This window comes from Pungitius pungitius, chromosome 12 (assembly GCF_949316345.1).
Source record: "Pungitius pungitius chromosome 12, fPunPun2.1, whole genome shotgun sequence".
In the NCBI taxonomy this organism is placed as follows: domain Eukaryota; kingdom Metazoa; phylum Chordata; class Actinopteri; order Perciformes; family Gasterosteidae; genus Pungitius; species Pungitius pungitius.
In genome coordinates, this window is record NC_084911.1 from 3372026 (window position 1) to 3388605 (window position 16580).

The 16580-nt window shown below is 48.6% G+C and overlaps 1 protein-coding gene across 6 annotated transcripts; it reads right to left on the bottom strand.

Moving 5' to 3' along the window:
* Positions 1 to 316: 316 nt before the first annotated feature.
* On the bottom strand, positions 317 to 15248 carry atp2a1 (ATPase sarcoplasmic/endoplasmic reticulum Ca2+ transporting 1). Of its 6 annotated transcripts, XM_037476258.2 has the most exons (25): positions 15061 to 15210; positions 14816 to 14952; positions 13766 to 13783; positions 13241 to 13323; positions 10973 to 11077; positions 9649 to 9787; positions 8324 to 8404; positions 8116 to 8201; positions 7471 to 7626; positions 7248 to 7389; positions 6277 to 6443; positions 6095 to 6183; positions 5902 to 6004; positions 5660 to 5791; positions 5376 to 5501; positions 5077 to 5295; positions 4871 to 4982; positions 4557 to 4780; positions 4212 to 4432; positions 3914 to 4116; positions 3557 to 3642; positions 3335 to 3468; positions 2953 to 3070; positions 2382 to 2499; positions 317 to 610 (listed from the first exon to the last, which is right to left on the bottom strand). In XM_037476258.2, exons 2-25 carry the CDS (start codon positions 14931 to 14933, stop codon positions 600 to 602), a joined length of 2991 nt encoding a protein of 996 aa, XP_037332155.1. In that variant the 5' UTR covers positions 14934 to 14952; positions 15061 to 15210; the 3' UTR covers positions 317 to 599. The 6 variants fall into 6 exon arrangements, with proteins under 6 accessions (XP_037332155.1, XP_037332157.1, XP_037332156.2 ...); XM_062565942.1 differs by lacking the exon at positions 317 to 610 and having other exon boundaries at positions 2350 to 2499; positions 15118 to 15248; XM_062565941.1 differs by lacking the exon at positions 317 to 610 and having other exon boundaries at positions 2350 to 2499.
* Positions 15249 to 16580: the final 1332 nt, after the last annotated feature.

Genomic DNA, 16580 nt, shown 5'->3' on the forward strand with positions numbered 1-16580 from the left:
ATACTTTATACTGTATCATGTGATATTTTGCCTTTGATCTATTTTAACATGATCTTGAAAATAATACAAAGTACAGCCGGTGCAGATTCAACTTTAATAACTTTATCACTGGCCATAAAAGGTTGCATTAACTCTATTATACCTTATATCAGTTATTGGGATTAAAAAATGTACCTGCCTCACTGGTGCAACAACCGTCAGAAATCAAACTCCAGTCATAAATGTGTTGCTTTTCATGTTAATGCAACTAGATGACTTAAGTTTCCAATTGTGATTGACGGTAGTGATAAATATTGGAAAAAAGACATCCACGGCCTTCTTTAATACATATCTTTATTCTTTAAGAATAGAATCAACACAATAGTTTTAATAACTCTCACCTATATATATATTAACTTCAGTACATACACAGAAAAATATTTTGCAGCTTTCTTTTGGTGTATTTTCAGATGGCGCATGTGTTTTTCTTTTGTATTCATGCCACTCGACGTTTTGATCTGCTCCTTCAGCGCTCAGCTGTTCTCTCTCCAGCCTCTGCTTCTCCTCGCTCGCTCTGCTTCTCCTCGCTCGCTCTGCTTCTCCTCCGTCGCTCCTCCCCTCTAGACTTTCCCTGCAGAAGCAAACGAGCAGTTGAGCGGTGTGGCCGAGGTTGAGTGGTAAAGTGCCCTGAGTGAAGAGTCCGTTTGTTTTGGGAAATATTCAAATTTGATACGTTGCTCCTCGTTAGAGGGATGAGATGAACACTGTTCTGCCAACCTAGCTAGCTAGATTAGTTTAGCATAGTCTCTCTAAGAAAAAGCTACACGATATATTAATAATATACACTCACCGGCCACTTTATTAGGTACCCCATGCTAGTAACGGGTTGGACCCCCTTTTGCCTTCAGAACTGCCTCAATTCTTCGTGGCATAGATTCAACAAGGTGCTGGAAGCATTCCTCAGGGAGTTTGGTCCATATTGACATGATGGCATCACACAGTTGCCGCAGATTTGTCGGCTGCACATCCATGATGCGAATCTCCCGTTCCACCACATCCCAAAAATGCTCTATTGGATTGAGATCTGGTGATTGTGGAGGCCATTTGAGTACAGCAAACTCATTGTCATGTTCAAGAAACCAGTCTGAGATGATTCCAGCTTTATGACATGGCGCATTATCCTGCTGAAAGTAGCCATCAGAAGTTGGGTACATTGTGGTCATAAATGGATGGACATGGTCAGCAACAATACTCAGGTAGGCTGTGGCGTTGCAACGATGCTCAATTGGTACCAAGGGGCCCAAAGAGTGCCAAGAAAATATTCCCCACACCATGACACCACCTCCACCAGCCTGAACCGTTGATACAAGGCAGGATGGATCCATGCTTTCATGTTGTAGACGCCAAATTCTGACCCTACCATCCGAATGTCGCAGCAGAAATCGAGACTCATCAGACCAGGCAACGTTTTTCCAATCTTCTATTGTCCAATTTCGATGAGCTTGTGCAAATTGTAGCCTCAGTTTCCTGTTCTTAGCTGAAAGGAGTGGCACCCGGTGTGGTCTTCTGCTGCTGTAGCCCATCTGCCTCAAAGTTCGACGTACTGTGCGTTCAGAGATGCTCTTATGCCCACCTTGGTTGTAACGGGTGGTTATTTGAGTCACTGTTGCCCTTCTATCAGCTCGAACCAGTCTGGCCATTCTCCTCTGACCTCTGGCATCAACAAGGCATTTCCGCCCACAGAACTGCCGCTCACTGGATGTTTTTTCTTTTTCGGACCATTCTCTGTAAACCCTAGAGATGGTTGTGCGTGAAAATCCCAGTAGATTAGCAGTTTCTGAAATACTCAGACCAGCCCTTCTGGCACCAACAATCATGCCACGTTCAAAGTCACTCAAATCACCTTTCTTCCCCATACTGAGGCTCGGTTTGAACTGCAGGAGATTGTCTTGACAATGTCTACATGCCTAAATGCACTGAGTTGCCGCCATGTGATTGGCTGCTTAGAAATTAAGTGTTAACGAGCAGTTGGACAGGTGTACCTAATAAAGTGGCCGGTGAGTGTATATGATTAGTCCTAAAATATTTGCAAGACGGAGTACAACTCAAATGAACATTTGTGCACGATGCAGAGTGCTTCAACTTGGAGCTGGAGTCAGAGGAATCAAATGGAGACATTTGCTGCACCGGTTCAGTTAAAATTCTTAGAGGAGGATGAAATCGTCCCAGCTGTTGAGGCTGTAAATAAGTGACGAGCATCAGTTGTGTCCAAATCCCCTTTAAAATGTCAATACAAAGCACTGCCATTGTAGATCTAAACCTGAATAATATGGATATTTAATACAGACTCGCTGGGCAACATCTGCTTTCAGGAAAACATGAAGGTCACGTGTTTAGCTTACCCTCCAGATACGTGCGAGCCACAAACTTGAGAACCTCGTCAATGAGGATGACTGGGAAGGAGAGCTTCAGCACCATCAGCCACTGCTCCACGTTCAAGTGAGTGAGCTTGAAGATCATCTGTGGACGAGAGCGGCGTCGCATTAAAGCGGCCAAACTAGCAACACGCCAGCTGTCGAGCGACATTAACGCCGTTGCTCACGTGAACACCTGCAGCGTCATTCCCTCTCAAGAGTGTTTAGTCCTATCTGAGGATTTGTATCTTCACACCAGTGTAGGCGAAGATACAAAATGTCATATTTCTTTTAAAATCACACCATTTTAGGAGTTAACAAACTTAAGCATCGGATTTGATCGCGTGCCACCTTAAATCCCCCCTCCGCCAGTAATTTGGGAAGCTGAGCGCTGCGTCTGTATTCAAGCAATGGCAACACAGAGGTTGGATAGGCCGTGAGTGCATGCATGTGTATGTGCATGTGCGTGCGTGCATGTGCATGTGTTCATGTGCATGTGAGAGAGAGAGAGAGATGGATGGATGTGTTGCCGGGCTGTGGTGCAGGAGGCCAGACTCACGGGGAGGGGGTCAACGTAGATGATCATGAAGTGGAGGGACATGGAGAGTGTCATGGCGCCCACCAGCCAGAGGTTGCTCCAGGGGGGCATGCGCACCAGGGACTGGTTCTCAGACAAGCTGGGGGTGGGGGGGGGAGGACGTTAATGCAGACAGAAAATGTTGTTTTTGCGGTGAAAGTAGGAAAATAAATGTCATAAAGAATAAGCATGTGACACATTTACCTGTTGAATATTGAATGACTGACATGGTAAATATTGTCTATTAAGTTGTAGCTTTAAGTAGAAGTCCTGTTTGTTTAACTGGGAGCTAATCGTGGCTACTGGTTTACTCAGGGGAGGTAGAAGCACTGGTACAGCGAGTGGAGCTCAAGTGTCGTCGGACCTGTTCAGTGCGTTGCACATCTCGATGGTGACCAGCACAGACAGAGCCATGGTCATCGGGGGGGCAGCCTCGAACACCTCGCAGTGGATCCCCTCAAAGTCCTCGTTGTCCTCGCTGCACTGCATGAAGTGGGACTGAGGGGGGGGAGGGAGACGACGGAGACATTACATCTCACTAAAGTCCTGCACGCTGCCTGAGGAGCGGAGTGTTTGAAATGCTAACCAGCTGGTGGAAGGAAACCATCGGGCCTTCGTCACAGTACAGGAACCACCAGGCGGCTGCTGCGACGGTTGCAGCACCAACGTAACCTGGAGGAGATATGAACAAAGAATACCTTCAATAAAATGGGAAAGCCGATTGTACAATGACACCCAGAGAGTTTCTGAGGAGGTTGTTGTTGTTGAAGAAATCAACGTTAATTTGCCCCGTGATGCACAGAAGGCAGATGTGTTACCACGGCAACAACATCATCTCTCTCTCATTCTGTCCTCCCAAATGACAGCGGCATCATAAACGTTTGCTGTACCCCAACACCAAAAAACTCCCGTGCGGCGTGAGCGATGCGTCTCTGCGTCGTACCTCCGATGGCCATGTATCTGAAGAAGAGCCAGCCGGAGATGAGCGGCTCTTTGGGCGAGCGGGGGGCTTTGCCCATGATGTCCAGGTCGGGAGGGTTGAAGCCCAGCGCGGTGGCGGGCAGACCGTCGGTCACGAGGTTGACCCACAGCAGCTGGACGGGGATCAGAGCCTCGGGCAGACCCAGCGCCGCCGTCAGGAAGATGCTGAGAGGAAGCGAAGCGGACGTTTAGACCCAAAGACTTGCGTCTCGGCACTCCTCTCTTCCCCCCCCCACCCCCTCCGGGCGCGCCCTGCTCACCAGACGACCTCGCCGACGTTGGAGGAGATGAGGTAGCGGATGAACTGCTTCATGTTGTTGTAGATGGCGCGGCCCTCCTCGACGGCGGACACGATGGAGGAGAAGTTGTCGTCGGCGAGGACCATCTCGGAGGCAGACTTGGCAACGGCAGTGCCAGAGCCCATGGCGATGCCGATCTCCGCCTTCTTCAAGGCGGGGGCATCGTTTACTCCGTCACCGGTCTTGGCGGAGCGCGGGAGAGGGACACACGCGTTATTGTTCTGGTCCATCCGTCCTTTAAGATGGGTGGGTTCCCTTCCGGTCTCAGCACCAGTAACAACAACACTCTGCATCTTTTGCGCTCACCATGGCGGTGATCTCATCAAAGCCCTGCAGGAACTCGACGATCTTCGACTTGTGGGACGGCTCCACCCTGGCGAAGCAGCAGGCCTTCCGAACGGCGATCTTCTGGTCGTACAGGTCGAGGTCGTCGAACTCGCGGCCGGTGAAGGCCTTGCCGGTGACGTCCTCGTCCTCGGTGAAGATGCCGATGCGGCGGCAGATGGCCACGGCCGTGCCCTTGTTGTCACCTGGGGCGACAGAAACAGAGATGTTCACCGGTTCGGTCGTCACCGGGGGGCGCGGGGGGGGATGAGAGAGTGGGTTGCGCCTCTACTGACCGGTGATCATGATGACGCGGATACCGGCGGCCCGGCACAGCTCAATGGAGCCCATGACTTCCTTACGGGGCGGGTCGAGCATGCCAACGCAGCCCACAAAGGTCATTTCAGTCTGGGGGAGTAAAAAAAAGTCCTTTTCATAAAATGCAGCAACATCCACCTCCGCGGATGAGACACGGTCTAAAGTGTCGCCCTCCGTCCCCTACCTCGTAGTTGATGAACTTGGTGGCGTCCTCCAGTTTCATGTCCTCCTTCCTCGTCGGCGTGTCGCAGGTGGCCAGTGCCAGACAGCGGAGGGTGTCCCGCCCGGTGCCCCACTCCTTGATGACCGACAGCAGGTGGTCTTTGACCGGGCCGGTCATGGGTACGCGGGCGGTGCCCACGCGGACGTAGGCGCAGCGGTCAATGACACCTTCTGGAGCCCCCTGTTGACATCATCAACACGGCGTTTGAATAATATATCGTTTGATTCATTTCTTTCAAATTGCAAATCTGTGACACTCACTTTGACAAACATCTTGTTTCCTACGGGGCCTTTGCCGGACTTGGCAGGAGAGCAGTAAACTGACATGGACTTTCTGTCCCTGGAGAACTCCAGGGTGAACTCCTTCCTCATCAGCTGCTTGATCACCTGTAAGAAAAGGAGGAGGAGGAGGAGGAGGAGGAAGGCGGCGGTTTATGTGCGTCTTCTTTTCCGCCAATGAAGACTTTGAGTTGCTTAGTGGTTGAGATACTTCTCCTGTACGGTGTCACACGTCTTTGTGTACAAGAAACCCGCGACACACTTACAGAGCAGCAAGCGTTGGCCCTCTCCACCTTGGACAGGCCGCGCACTTCGGTGTTGAACACGTTCATCTTCTCCACCAGGCAGGACAGCGCCGTTTCAGTGGCCTCGCCCACTTTCTCATAGATGCCCTTCGACTGCATCGCGGGGCAACAACACAGAACAAAGCGTCCATTTCAAGTCGGGCCGCGTGGCACAATTAACCCGAAATGACCCCCCCCCCCCCCTCCCTGAATGCTGTGCGCACCTCGTTGTAGTCCAGAGAGGAGTCGTTGCACAGGGCGCAGATGGTAGCCAGCTCCACCAGCCCGTCGTACTGGCCGCACTTCACCGACGAGCCGTTCCTCGTACTGGTAAAAAACACAACATTTACGAGTATATATACACAAATGTTGTTTGTGTGTGTGTGTGTGCGTGGTCTTTTTTTTTGTGTCACTCACACTTCTCCCTCGGGGGTGTACTTTGAGCCCGAGATGTCGTACTGGCCGAGGGAGACGTTGTCCCCATCGACTTTATCGATGACGAACATCTGCAGGGAGGCGGAAAAAAAACAAGACGTTTTCATTGGATCTGCTCCCACAGACCCCGACCCCCCCCCCCGATGTGACTGGTGTGCACCCACCTTTGTCACACACATCTGGTTGGTGGTGAGGGTGCCGGTCTTGTCGGAGCAGATGACCGAGGTGCAGCCCAGGGTCTCCACGGAGGGGAGGCTCCTGACGATGGCGTTCTTCTTGGCCATGCGACGCGTCCCCAGAGCCAGGCAGGTGGTGATGACGGCGGGCAGACCTGCGGTGCAAGGAACAGGAGACCAGGTTTTAGAAGATAGAAAACCAGCTGCCGCTGGGGGGGCGCGGGCAACAGTTGGGGTCCCTAAAGCCGTCAGGCTGGAGGACACCCAGGCCGAAGGATTCCTGTGTTCAGATTCTTGGCAATAATCAAGTCTGACAATGGCGTGAAGGAGGTCTGGAGAGCGTCCAGTTTGGTGACATTATGGAGGCATCTGTCTTTGCATATGATCTTGCCCTTTTGGCATCATCAGAACGCAGTGTGCGACGAGCGCGGCCAGTTTGCAGCTGACTCCGATGTGACGGAGGAATGCGAGCAGATTGTTTCTGTCCCTGAATGTTTCAGAGGGAAACATTATTTTTGTTTCAAGTGTCTGAAGTGGGTGAACCTCTTTGATGTAGAGAGCGAGCTGGGTAACAATAGAAGACCGACTTATTGACCAACACGGTTCCAAAAGCCATCTGTTGTTGGAGCTGAAACAGAGAAACAGCTGCTTCTCCCAGAAGAGTCGGATAAAGCCGCCTCCGTCCCTCATCAGCAAGAAGAGCTCGACATTGTTCGTCAGTGAACCAGGACACACGATGGTCCACGCCTTTATTAAGGAGAATTTTTATGAAAATCCCGAAGTGAACAAGGTGCATCTGCTGAACACAACAGTGTCCGAGATCTGTGAGCAGAAAACCCAACGATTCCTCCTCAATGTGACTCGATAATATTCTGACGATCAATCAGCCAGTGGCTTTTTTCCCTTTGATGCCCGTCTACACGGGACGACACACAGACGGGGGGGGCCCGGGAGTTCACCTTCGGGGATGGCGGCCACAGCCAGAGCCACGGCAATCTTGAAATAGTAGACAGCCCCGCGGATCCAGGAGCCCCCGTGGACGGGGTCGTTGAAGTGGCCGATGTTGATTATCCACACGGCCACACAGATGAGGGAGATGACCTGAGATGACCAGTCAGAGGGTGAGTGTGAGACATTTGTTTTATATCGAGTCATTTAAAACAGTGTTCTGGGTGTGCCCACCTTGGAGAGCTGCTCTCCGAACTCGTCCAGCTTCTGCTGCAGAGGCGTCTTCTCCTGCTCGGTGGCAGCCATCTGGTCGCGGATCTTTCCGATCTCAGTGGAGACGCCGGTTGCGACGGCGATGCCGGTGGCTTTTCCTGCAGCGATGTTGGTTCCCTTGGCAGAGAAAGAAAAAAAAAAAGGTCAGCTGGTTGAGAAAATCTCAGCGATTTGAAAGGAACCCTTGAGATTTTGTACAGAGATTCATGAGGTGAACAAATGAATCGTACTAACGTCGGTGATTGCCTGACTTTTCATTTAGTGCCACGATAAGGTTTGCTTGTGTCAACGGATTTTTAGAGAAATGACCACAGAATTTGGCTAGTGGCGCATTCAGGCCCCCACTCGGGATGAACTGTCATAACTTTGGCAACCCCTTAGATCCGATTGCACCATCATCAGGTAAAGGGAAAGGTAATGGTGACATTCTCATAAGCCTCAGGTGTGTTTGGTCCAAGGTAGAAAATGTTTGTGGTTTAATATGTCTGTTGATTGGTTTAATTGTCTTGTTTAATTAATCTGTTTATACTGTATTGTGTGTTTTTGTAGGTGCTATTAAAAGGCAGGCCAGCACGAGGAGGAGTTTTCATTAAAAGAAAGACTCACGGAAAACAGCATGTTCTTCTTGTCCTGATTGACGGCTCGGGGGTCGGGCACGGCATCGGTGTGTTTGATCACGCTGACGGACTCACCTGTGGGAGACACACACACACACACACACACACACACACACACATACACAGGCCGTACGTGAGTGGCTCGGGGGAGGAAGCGGACATCAATAAATATGTCTGCATTTCCCCCGGATACCTACCGGTGAGAATGGACTGGTCCACGCGCAGGGTGGTGGATTTGATGGAGATGAGCCTGATGTCAGCTGGCACTTTGTCACCAACTAGTATCAAACACAAAAAGAGACACAAACGCAGAAACACACACAAAAAAAGCAGCTCATGAGACCCTTTTGATTTGTCGAGTCGTGGGATGACAGTGCAAACAGCTCAATGTGAATGTGAATGCAGCATTAGGCGGCCTGGGGATGAGGGGGGGGGGGGGGGGTGATCCACTGGTTTTAGCACTGTGGATAGATGTGTTGTTGTTGAAAGCTGATACCACACTCAGAGACAGAGGGAGAGGGAGACCTTGGGGAGATCATGAAATGAAAAGAACAGGTGTAGAGCAAACAGAGCGAGAGACAGAGGAGCGATATTAAGTGTATTAATACTCAAGCTTGCTTTTTTTTTTCTACCCTCAAAGTTCCTTTAGTTCCCCTCCTCCCCCTTTTTTCTGTGGCTGCCTTAAAAGGGTCCATGTTCATTCTGAAGGACATCAGGAGACATGCACGCACACACAAACACTGCCCGACACACACACACACACTCACATGTGCGTGCATGTGACTCTTTTGATGTAAATGAGTGAATGAGCCCAGAAGCTTCTTCATTACATGAAAACTGGAGTCAAACAAATAATAGTTTCTAGTGCAAAAGTCATCTGTTTGAACTGTTTTCGGCTCAGAGTCGATTATCATTCCTCTGAAGCAATAGTCAGTTTATAAAACACTTGCTGTCTGGATCCAAGGTTGAGAGGTCCTGAATAAGCTGCAGAGATGAGCTTTGGCTTAGTTATTAGTACGTGCGACATATTTAAAGTGTGTTCTGAACCTATTACAGTTTATTCTTAGTATAAATAATCCGCCACGTCATGATTTGACTTTTTGACCTTTTACCTTTGACCTTTTAACTTCACCAGACTTTATCGTTGCCCAATTCAAATGTCAGCTGCTGCTTCTTTTGTTTACTCCTCTGCTGACTGGAACAGATCAATCACACTGACCAGTGGCTCCGTGAAGCTGCATCGCGTTCACAAGCCGAACTTTTCATGCTGCGTCTGCGTCACAAAATGGTTCATGCACAGGACTTTGCACACTGAGCAGCATGGGAAGAATGCACAGGTCAGATTGCTGAAGTTGGGCGTGACCTTTAACCCCGCGTGGCTGTAGTTAGCACATTTGTCACTTCATAGCACTGAACTGACAGGATCTCGGGTGCACCTTTGTTTGCAGTATTGAAATTTTGGTGACCTTGAGGGTTCTCTGCTGTCGCCCCTATTTTTGCCGTTAGTTTTGGGGAATCTTACCGGAAACCTCCACCACGTCCCCGGGAACGATCTCCCTGGCCTTGATTCTCTGAACGCTCTTCCTGTCCGACCGGTAAACTTTCCCCATCTCGGGCTCGTACTCCTTCAGGGCCTCAATGGCACTTTCCGCATTGCGCTCCTGTTGCAAAAATACACACGCCACAAAACAGAAAACAATGGCATTAATGTTTGTTCCACAACCTCCGTGGGCAGACCCACTCAGGACGAGATATGAGCCTCTCCACGCTGACATTGTGACACTGAAGGAAACGTGAATTGTAAGTGAGTGAAAAAGTCATAAACCCAAAGGCTACTTATCTAATTGTACGAGTTAAAACTGGTGGAGAAAATGACCTGAATTCAAAATAATAAAATCACATACACACAATAATCCTGCAATATCTTTCCAGCGATCGATGCTTTCCTGTTGTAACGTTCATACAGTCTGAATAACATTTAAAGGAAAGGGACTGTGTAAAGATTCCTTCCTTTTTGCATCACGTGCAGAGAAAGAGATACAGAGGTCACTGAGGTTTTTATTTGACTTGGTTTCCCATTCAAATGGTGCCAAATCCTGTTTGTTGCATGGAAATGTGTACATATCATCTGTTCCCAACTTCAAACCAGTGAGAAAAGTCACAAAACACAGAAAACAGGAAATAGTGTTTCCGGGCCGCTGTAAAACAGAATGCTCGTTCGACGCTGGGACCAAACGCCGAGGGTCCGCCCGCGTGAGGAGTGCGTCCCCCGAGCAGCAGCTTAACGGGGGGCCGGCCGACCTCTCTGTGGTTTCCCTCCAAAGTGCAAAGCCCAACCCATGCCAGCGGCCCTCCCTCTCCCCATTCTCCCCCCCCCCCCGCACCCAACGTGTGAATCCTTGTGCATAGTTTCCAAATGACTGCTGCACGATTCATATGAAGCCCCCCCCCCCCCCCCCCCCCCCACTCCGACCACACACACACACACTCCAGCATTGCGGTAACCCAATCGTCTCTCTGTATTTTTACTGAGGATTGTAATGAAGCAGACTGCCCCCCCCAACCTCGTTGGTTTAACCTTTGGCCTATTTCACCTACAGGTTGACGTCATGCCTCTCATTCCGGACTCCCTTGAACTCCATGCGCTCCCGTGTGCTCGCTGCAAAGGACACGCGCCGCGACCCGAACAGGCCGCCCGCGGTGTGGGATTTATTGTGTGTGACTGTTGCTAAGTACGAAGGTCTATTTAGGTGTGTGTAAAAGGCAGAACGCGGGGGCAGGTATGTGTCCTTGTGATTGTCCCTCTGTGTGTGTGTGTGTGTGTGTGTGTGTGTGCGTTCACTGACCTGCCACACTCCAACGACAGCATTTGCAATGAGGATGAGGAGGATGACTAAGGGCTCGACGAAGGCAGTGACGGTCTCCTCGCTGTCCTCAAACAACGCCAGCACCTGGAGGGACACACACACAATGAATGTTTTTATGACGCTTCACGAGTGAAGTGAGCCGACAAATCTGAGCAGGTCGACAACTGACAAGTACTTCCAACATGTCCTTAATCACTGAAGGTGAAGTCTAAAAATCTAGTTTTGTTAGACCCAAATCAAAGATCAATGAGAGAAGATGATTAGGCAATCAACTGGAAAAAGAATTATGATGAAACTAAACATTTCTCAAGGTCAGATTTTAGCTTCTGAAATTTTTGACATGTTTTGACATAAAGTTGAAAGTTTTTTTTAAAAGCCCTTAGTTGTGGCCCCCAATAAGCTTGCGTTTCATTTTTTTTACTTCAGCTATTTCCGCATTGAATGTGGAATTGCTCCCCTAATAAAAATGTCCCAGTGTTTGTGTTGTTTAAACCTCTTTGGGTTCGAACATCTTTTTTAATTAAGGATCAACGGTTGGGGTTGCAGAGGTTAAATCAGATAATTACACTGATTTCATTCTGGCGTTACTGATACACTTCATAGCGTTGTTGTCCAGCTGTTGCTAGGGGCGACCCCATCATCCGTTACTGCTGGTCAGCACTAAACAGAATGGCGAGCAGAGTATCCGTTTCTGACACTTATCAACCACCAGCGGATCAAATGCCGTGTGTCATTGTTGTCTCTTATGTCATCCGAGGCGTGAAGTCTTTCCTCTACATGTGACTCCGCCGCGCAACACGTGTCGCGTCCCCCCGCTGAGCGAGCGAGGGAGTCTGTTGCGGAAAGCCTTCGCGTTGACATTGACACAGATTAGTCGCGGGCCGGCGGGCCGCAGAGAGGAGCCAATCCCTCCCTGCTCACGCCGCCCAACATTCAGCTTTTTCCTTCCCCTACTTTTTTTTTTGTAATCTCACATCTTTTCTCGCCCCCTTTTTTTTTGCCATAAATAGTCGCTTGCGCCCTATCTCTCTCTCCCCCCACGGCCCCGTCTTCGCCCTGCCTCCCATCAAAGACGCGATCGATCTGGGGGGGGGCGTCAGAGGGCGTCAGCACGCCGTGGCGGGACATTCCTGTGTGTATGAATAGGACGACCACGTATCTGCAGCATTTACTGTTCTCGCTTTGAGAACACACAAACAATGCCATTGTGCAACCCAACCCTCGAACCCCCCCCCCCCCCCCCACCCAGACCCTCCCCACACTCCCCTCCTCGCACTCTCTCCTGCTGCCGCAAGCCTCCCCTCGTTCCTTCCATCCCTGACCTTTTGTCTAAGGATACAGTTTCTCATCCTGGCTTGAGACTTTCTTAAAATAAAGCTCCTGCTATGCATATGTGCACACACACTCTCTCTTTCCCTTTATCTTCCTCTCTCTATTTCTCTCTCTCACACACACACACACACACACACAGCCGTCAGGCCTTCTAAGGCCATAATGACAGCTGTGCAGGGAGGCCGGAGGGCAGAGATTGAGGATTAAGACAATGTGTCCAGCCTTCTCTGCTCCACAAAACTGTTTTGGAGACCCACGGCGGAGGGGAGGAGGCGGAGAGAGGAAGGGAGAGAGGGGGGAGAGAGGGAGATGAAGAGAGCGGCTCCTGTTGTAGAGGAGCGTGAGGACATGGATCCAAATGTAATTTAAAGACAGGGATGCACACGCTGTATTAATCGGCTAGAGTGTGTAAGCTCATTTTTTTATATTTCCTCTCCTTACCAGGATTGTCTGTCTTTGAATTGAATCTTAAAAATAACCACTTGATTGGCGCAGCTTGTTGTTGGCGAGTATGGTCGAGGTCATGAACTTTTTTTAATTATTGAAACCACTGTCTAACCAGTCAGCTTCGACATGCTAAAAGTATTTTGGCGCAAAAAAACGGAGGGTTGTCAGATTTCTACTAAATGGTCTTCTAGGAAAATCGTATTTTGTGCCAAACTGTTAAAAACTCTCAAGCAACAGGTCTGAACTTTAACTTGAGAGTTTCTTTGTTTAACACTTCAAAGCCGTGATTTGGGGCTCTTTAAGAGGCCACGGCGAGCTGACATGTAGCTTCTTTTTCAAAAATTCCAACACACATCTGTGTTACAGATCCTCACGTACACAATGAACATGATTTAAAACCTCCGCCTCCGCTACGACCAACGCACAAACACGTCGTATCGAGTCAAAGAGAAAAGTGAACAAACTCACAAAAGAGATGCAGGCGGCCAGCAGTAAGATTCTGACCAACAGGTCCTCAAACTGTTCCACCACCAACTCCCAGATGGTCTTTCCTGTAAAGAATAAACACCACATGACATCAGCCACAGCCTTTGTGTGTGCACAAATATTGACTTTGTCTGGGTGTTGTGGAATGCAAAATATAATCTCAATAATAAACCTGTTATTGCATCCGTCAAGGGTTGAGTAGCATCGATGGTGATGACGCCAACAATGAATGCATTTTAAAATGTAATGTATGCCCCGTAATGGTCTGCATGCCGTTCAAACTCGTGCAGACAGCACTAGTTTCTATATTACTTTGGTTTCTATCGTAAAACCAACCAAAAATGCATCCAGCATCCTGAGTTGTGTGCGAGGTGGGGACATTTTGTTAGTGCTCTACAATCACCAGTGGCTTCACTGGAGAGGAGCAGGTGGCACAACGCTAAAAGGACCCGTGATTCAAACATAAATAATTGAAAAGCAGGTGTTTGAGGCTCAGAGTGGACTCACCTTCCTCCGCCGGCAGCTCTGTGGGCGAAGAGAGACAAACAATATTAATAAAGCATAGCTGCATTGTTTTTAACACGTTGACCATTTAAGAACCACCTGAAAGAAACATATATTATTGCAGTGTTCATTGGAATCTCAGTAATTTAATGGTTTCGGGGAGTTTTTCCTGTGCCCATGTGAGGGTTTCGGGACAGAGGATGTTGCACATGTACAGACTGTAAAGCTCTGCAAAATAAAAGAAATGAATGACATGGAGCAGCTGTTTTGTTCAGGCCTCATTGCAGCTCGGACTTTAATAACTGACCTCTGCAGTTACCTTAATTTCTTTGAAGCTCCGTCATTTATCTGCCGGCATTCCCCACAAACTTTCACTGCAGCGCGTTCAGCGCGATTTAGTAAGTCAACAACAACTCCACGTTACTCTTGTTTTTGTTACACATTGTACCAAATCGAATGCATCAGAGATATCATTAATTATAGGAATTCTACCTGCAGATCCACTGCTGTGACGAGTTTACAATGCAGGAGTTTTCGCAAATCCGTCTTTTTCCAGCGTTCGACCGAAGACTCGAGGTCCGCTTACACACAATTTTAAAGGGCATTCGGCTGCATTTCACGGCAGATGAACTTTTTTTCTTTAACTCCATCCCACCGAGGGCGGCTACTGTCTGAGAGGCAGTTGGTAAACGACCTTTGACCTTGAGTTCTCATGCTTTAATTCACCAATAAATTGAAAAATCTTCAATCAAAAACTAAGCCGCTAGTGACAGTGTGAGAAACCTGAAACTCTGATGCACCTGCTGCATTATCCCCCCCCCCTTTGTTTGCCGCAGTTAGACCGCCATCAAAAACAGCCACACAGTTCCAGTCCTTCCATACTTCTCGCTCCTTCTCTTTCTTCTCCTCTTCAGCGCGTTTGTGCCCTTTCTGACAGCTAAACCTTCATCCTGAGATTCCTCAATCACTGAATTCACCACAACACTTTCTACTCTCTACACCTCCCAATGCTCCATCCATGCATCCATGCATCCATGCATCCGTCTCCCTCACCGTTGTAGCCATACTTTTCCAGGTTCTTCTTGAACTGCTCGGGTGAAAGGCCGATTTCTTCAGTGACGCCAAAGTGAGTCAGAACGTCTGGCGACTCTTTCATGTGTGCGTTCTCCATCCTCGCTGAAACGGAGAGGCTTCGGGAACCAAAAGGGATAGAAAACACAGAAAAGATTCACACATCAAGTCTGGAGCCGGCCTGAGACCGACAGTTAAAACAAGCGAGGCTCAAAATGTTCACCCACCACTTTCTTGAAGTGTGGGATTGGGATTAAAAACTGGCAACCCTCCTGTGTTCACACCTGGTCTCTCTCTACCTCCTCGCGCTCTCTCTCTCTCTCTCTCTCTCTCGCTCGCTCTCTGGGCTGTTGCTCTCCTCTCGGAGCCCTGAACTGACAGAAAGTGCAACCCAGCAAACTGTCCTGAAAAGTTTTATACAGATGAAAAAGTGGCCTCATTGGTGCTTGCCCCCCGCGCACTGGCCCCTCATTGGCCGACAGCGTCACAGATAGGTGGGCCGCGATGGCCCCCGTGGAATATGCAGTGGGGTGGAAGGGGGGAGAGGGGGGCAACAACTGCAGAGGGGTCTGCGGCCCGGGGCAAGCTGGAAATAAGATGTGCAGCAGAGAACACGCGTGCTCGGGGGGCAACAACGGCTCTCTGAATGAGAGGTATGGGGCCCCGACGAGCCTGTAACCCAACACGGCTTTGTGTGTGTGTTTGTGGACACGCGTGTACTCAACGAGTCACAAAATAAGATGGTAAAAAACGTTAAAGGTCACTTTCACTTATGTTGTAGCAAAGTTAAATAAAGTAAATAGTCCTATTCATGTGTTGACACAACATTCCTCAGCGCATCTCTAATTGATAAAGACTTTGGGAAGCAATTCAGTTCATCTACCTAATTGTTTCAGGTAATTTGAGTATTAGTTTACAAACCAATTCCTATAAAGAAGACTTTTTAATAGCTTATAGTATACAAGGCATGTCTCTTTTCTCTGACATCTCTCGACGTCTTAGATTGAGGGTGAGACCGTTTGGAGAGGCCTAACCCCTATGTTAGAAACTACCAAATTATTAAACTACCAAAAGTGTTTTGTTAAAACAGTTAAATACTACTTAGTGTGGTGTATTAGTGAACATTTTAACAAGAGGCCATTTCACTGCTGACATTAAGTCAGTTTATCTGCCAATACTTTAATATTTTTGAATAAAGGACTGTGTATTTTTACACCGTTTGGTTGATACTTTTTCTTGACTCTGAACGGTTAGAGTAAGGCCCTCATAATTAAACCAACACACGTGTTTTTATAGGATTCACTCGTTGCTGTGGAAACAAAGAATGTTAACGCTACAGTTTGGGAAGGAAAGATTGTTGATAAAGAAGTGGAAAAGAACAACCATTACCGTCGAACTACAGATCTGAAATGTGTATGTTCACGATGAAGGCATCACACACATGCACACCCTGTTGGAATGAGTTTTCACTTGTGCCTTGGCTCCTTCTTTAAACCTACACTCATCATTTAACGCTTGGGGCAGTAGAAACAAGTTGCGTACACAACATCATGGAACTGCCGAGATGCGTGATAATAAACGGAATGACGCCCCCCCCCTCTTATAATGAAAGGGCAAATACTGCAGTGTATAGTTTGTTCCTTTAAACGTTGGGCTGGTAAAAGCACAATTAGTGTCTTCCTCAATACAGGAAGTTCAAGGCTGCTGACATCTTTGGGCCAGTAGGCCTCATTCGAATCATGTTTCA

Bases quoted from the DNA above. Each gene is read 5' to 3' on its own strand.
- atp2a1 (XM_062565942.1), bottom strand. From the start codon at position 14,933: ATGGAGAACGCACACATGAAAGAGTCGCCAGACGTTCTGACTCACTTT. The intron at 9,788-10,972 runs GTCAGTGAACGC...TTTTTGCAACAG, and splicing joins CTGTCGTTGGAGTGTGGCAG to GAGCGCAATGCGGAAAGTGC. The intron at 5,502-5,659 runs GTAAGTGTGTCG...CTTTTCTTACAG, and splicing joins GGGCCAACGCTTGCTGCTCT to GTGATCAAGCAGCTGATGAG.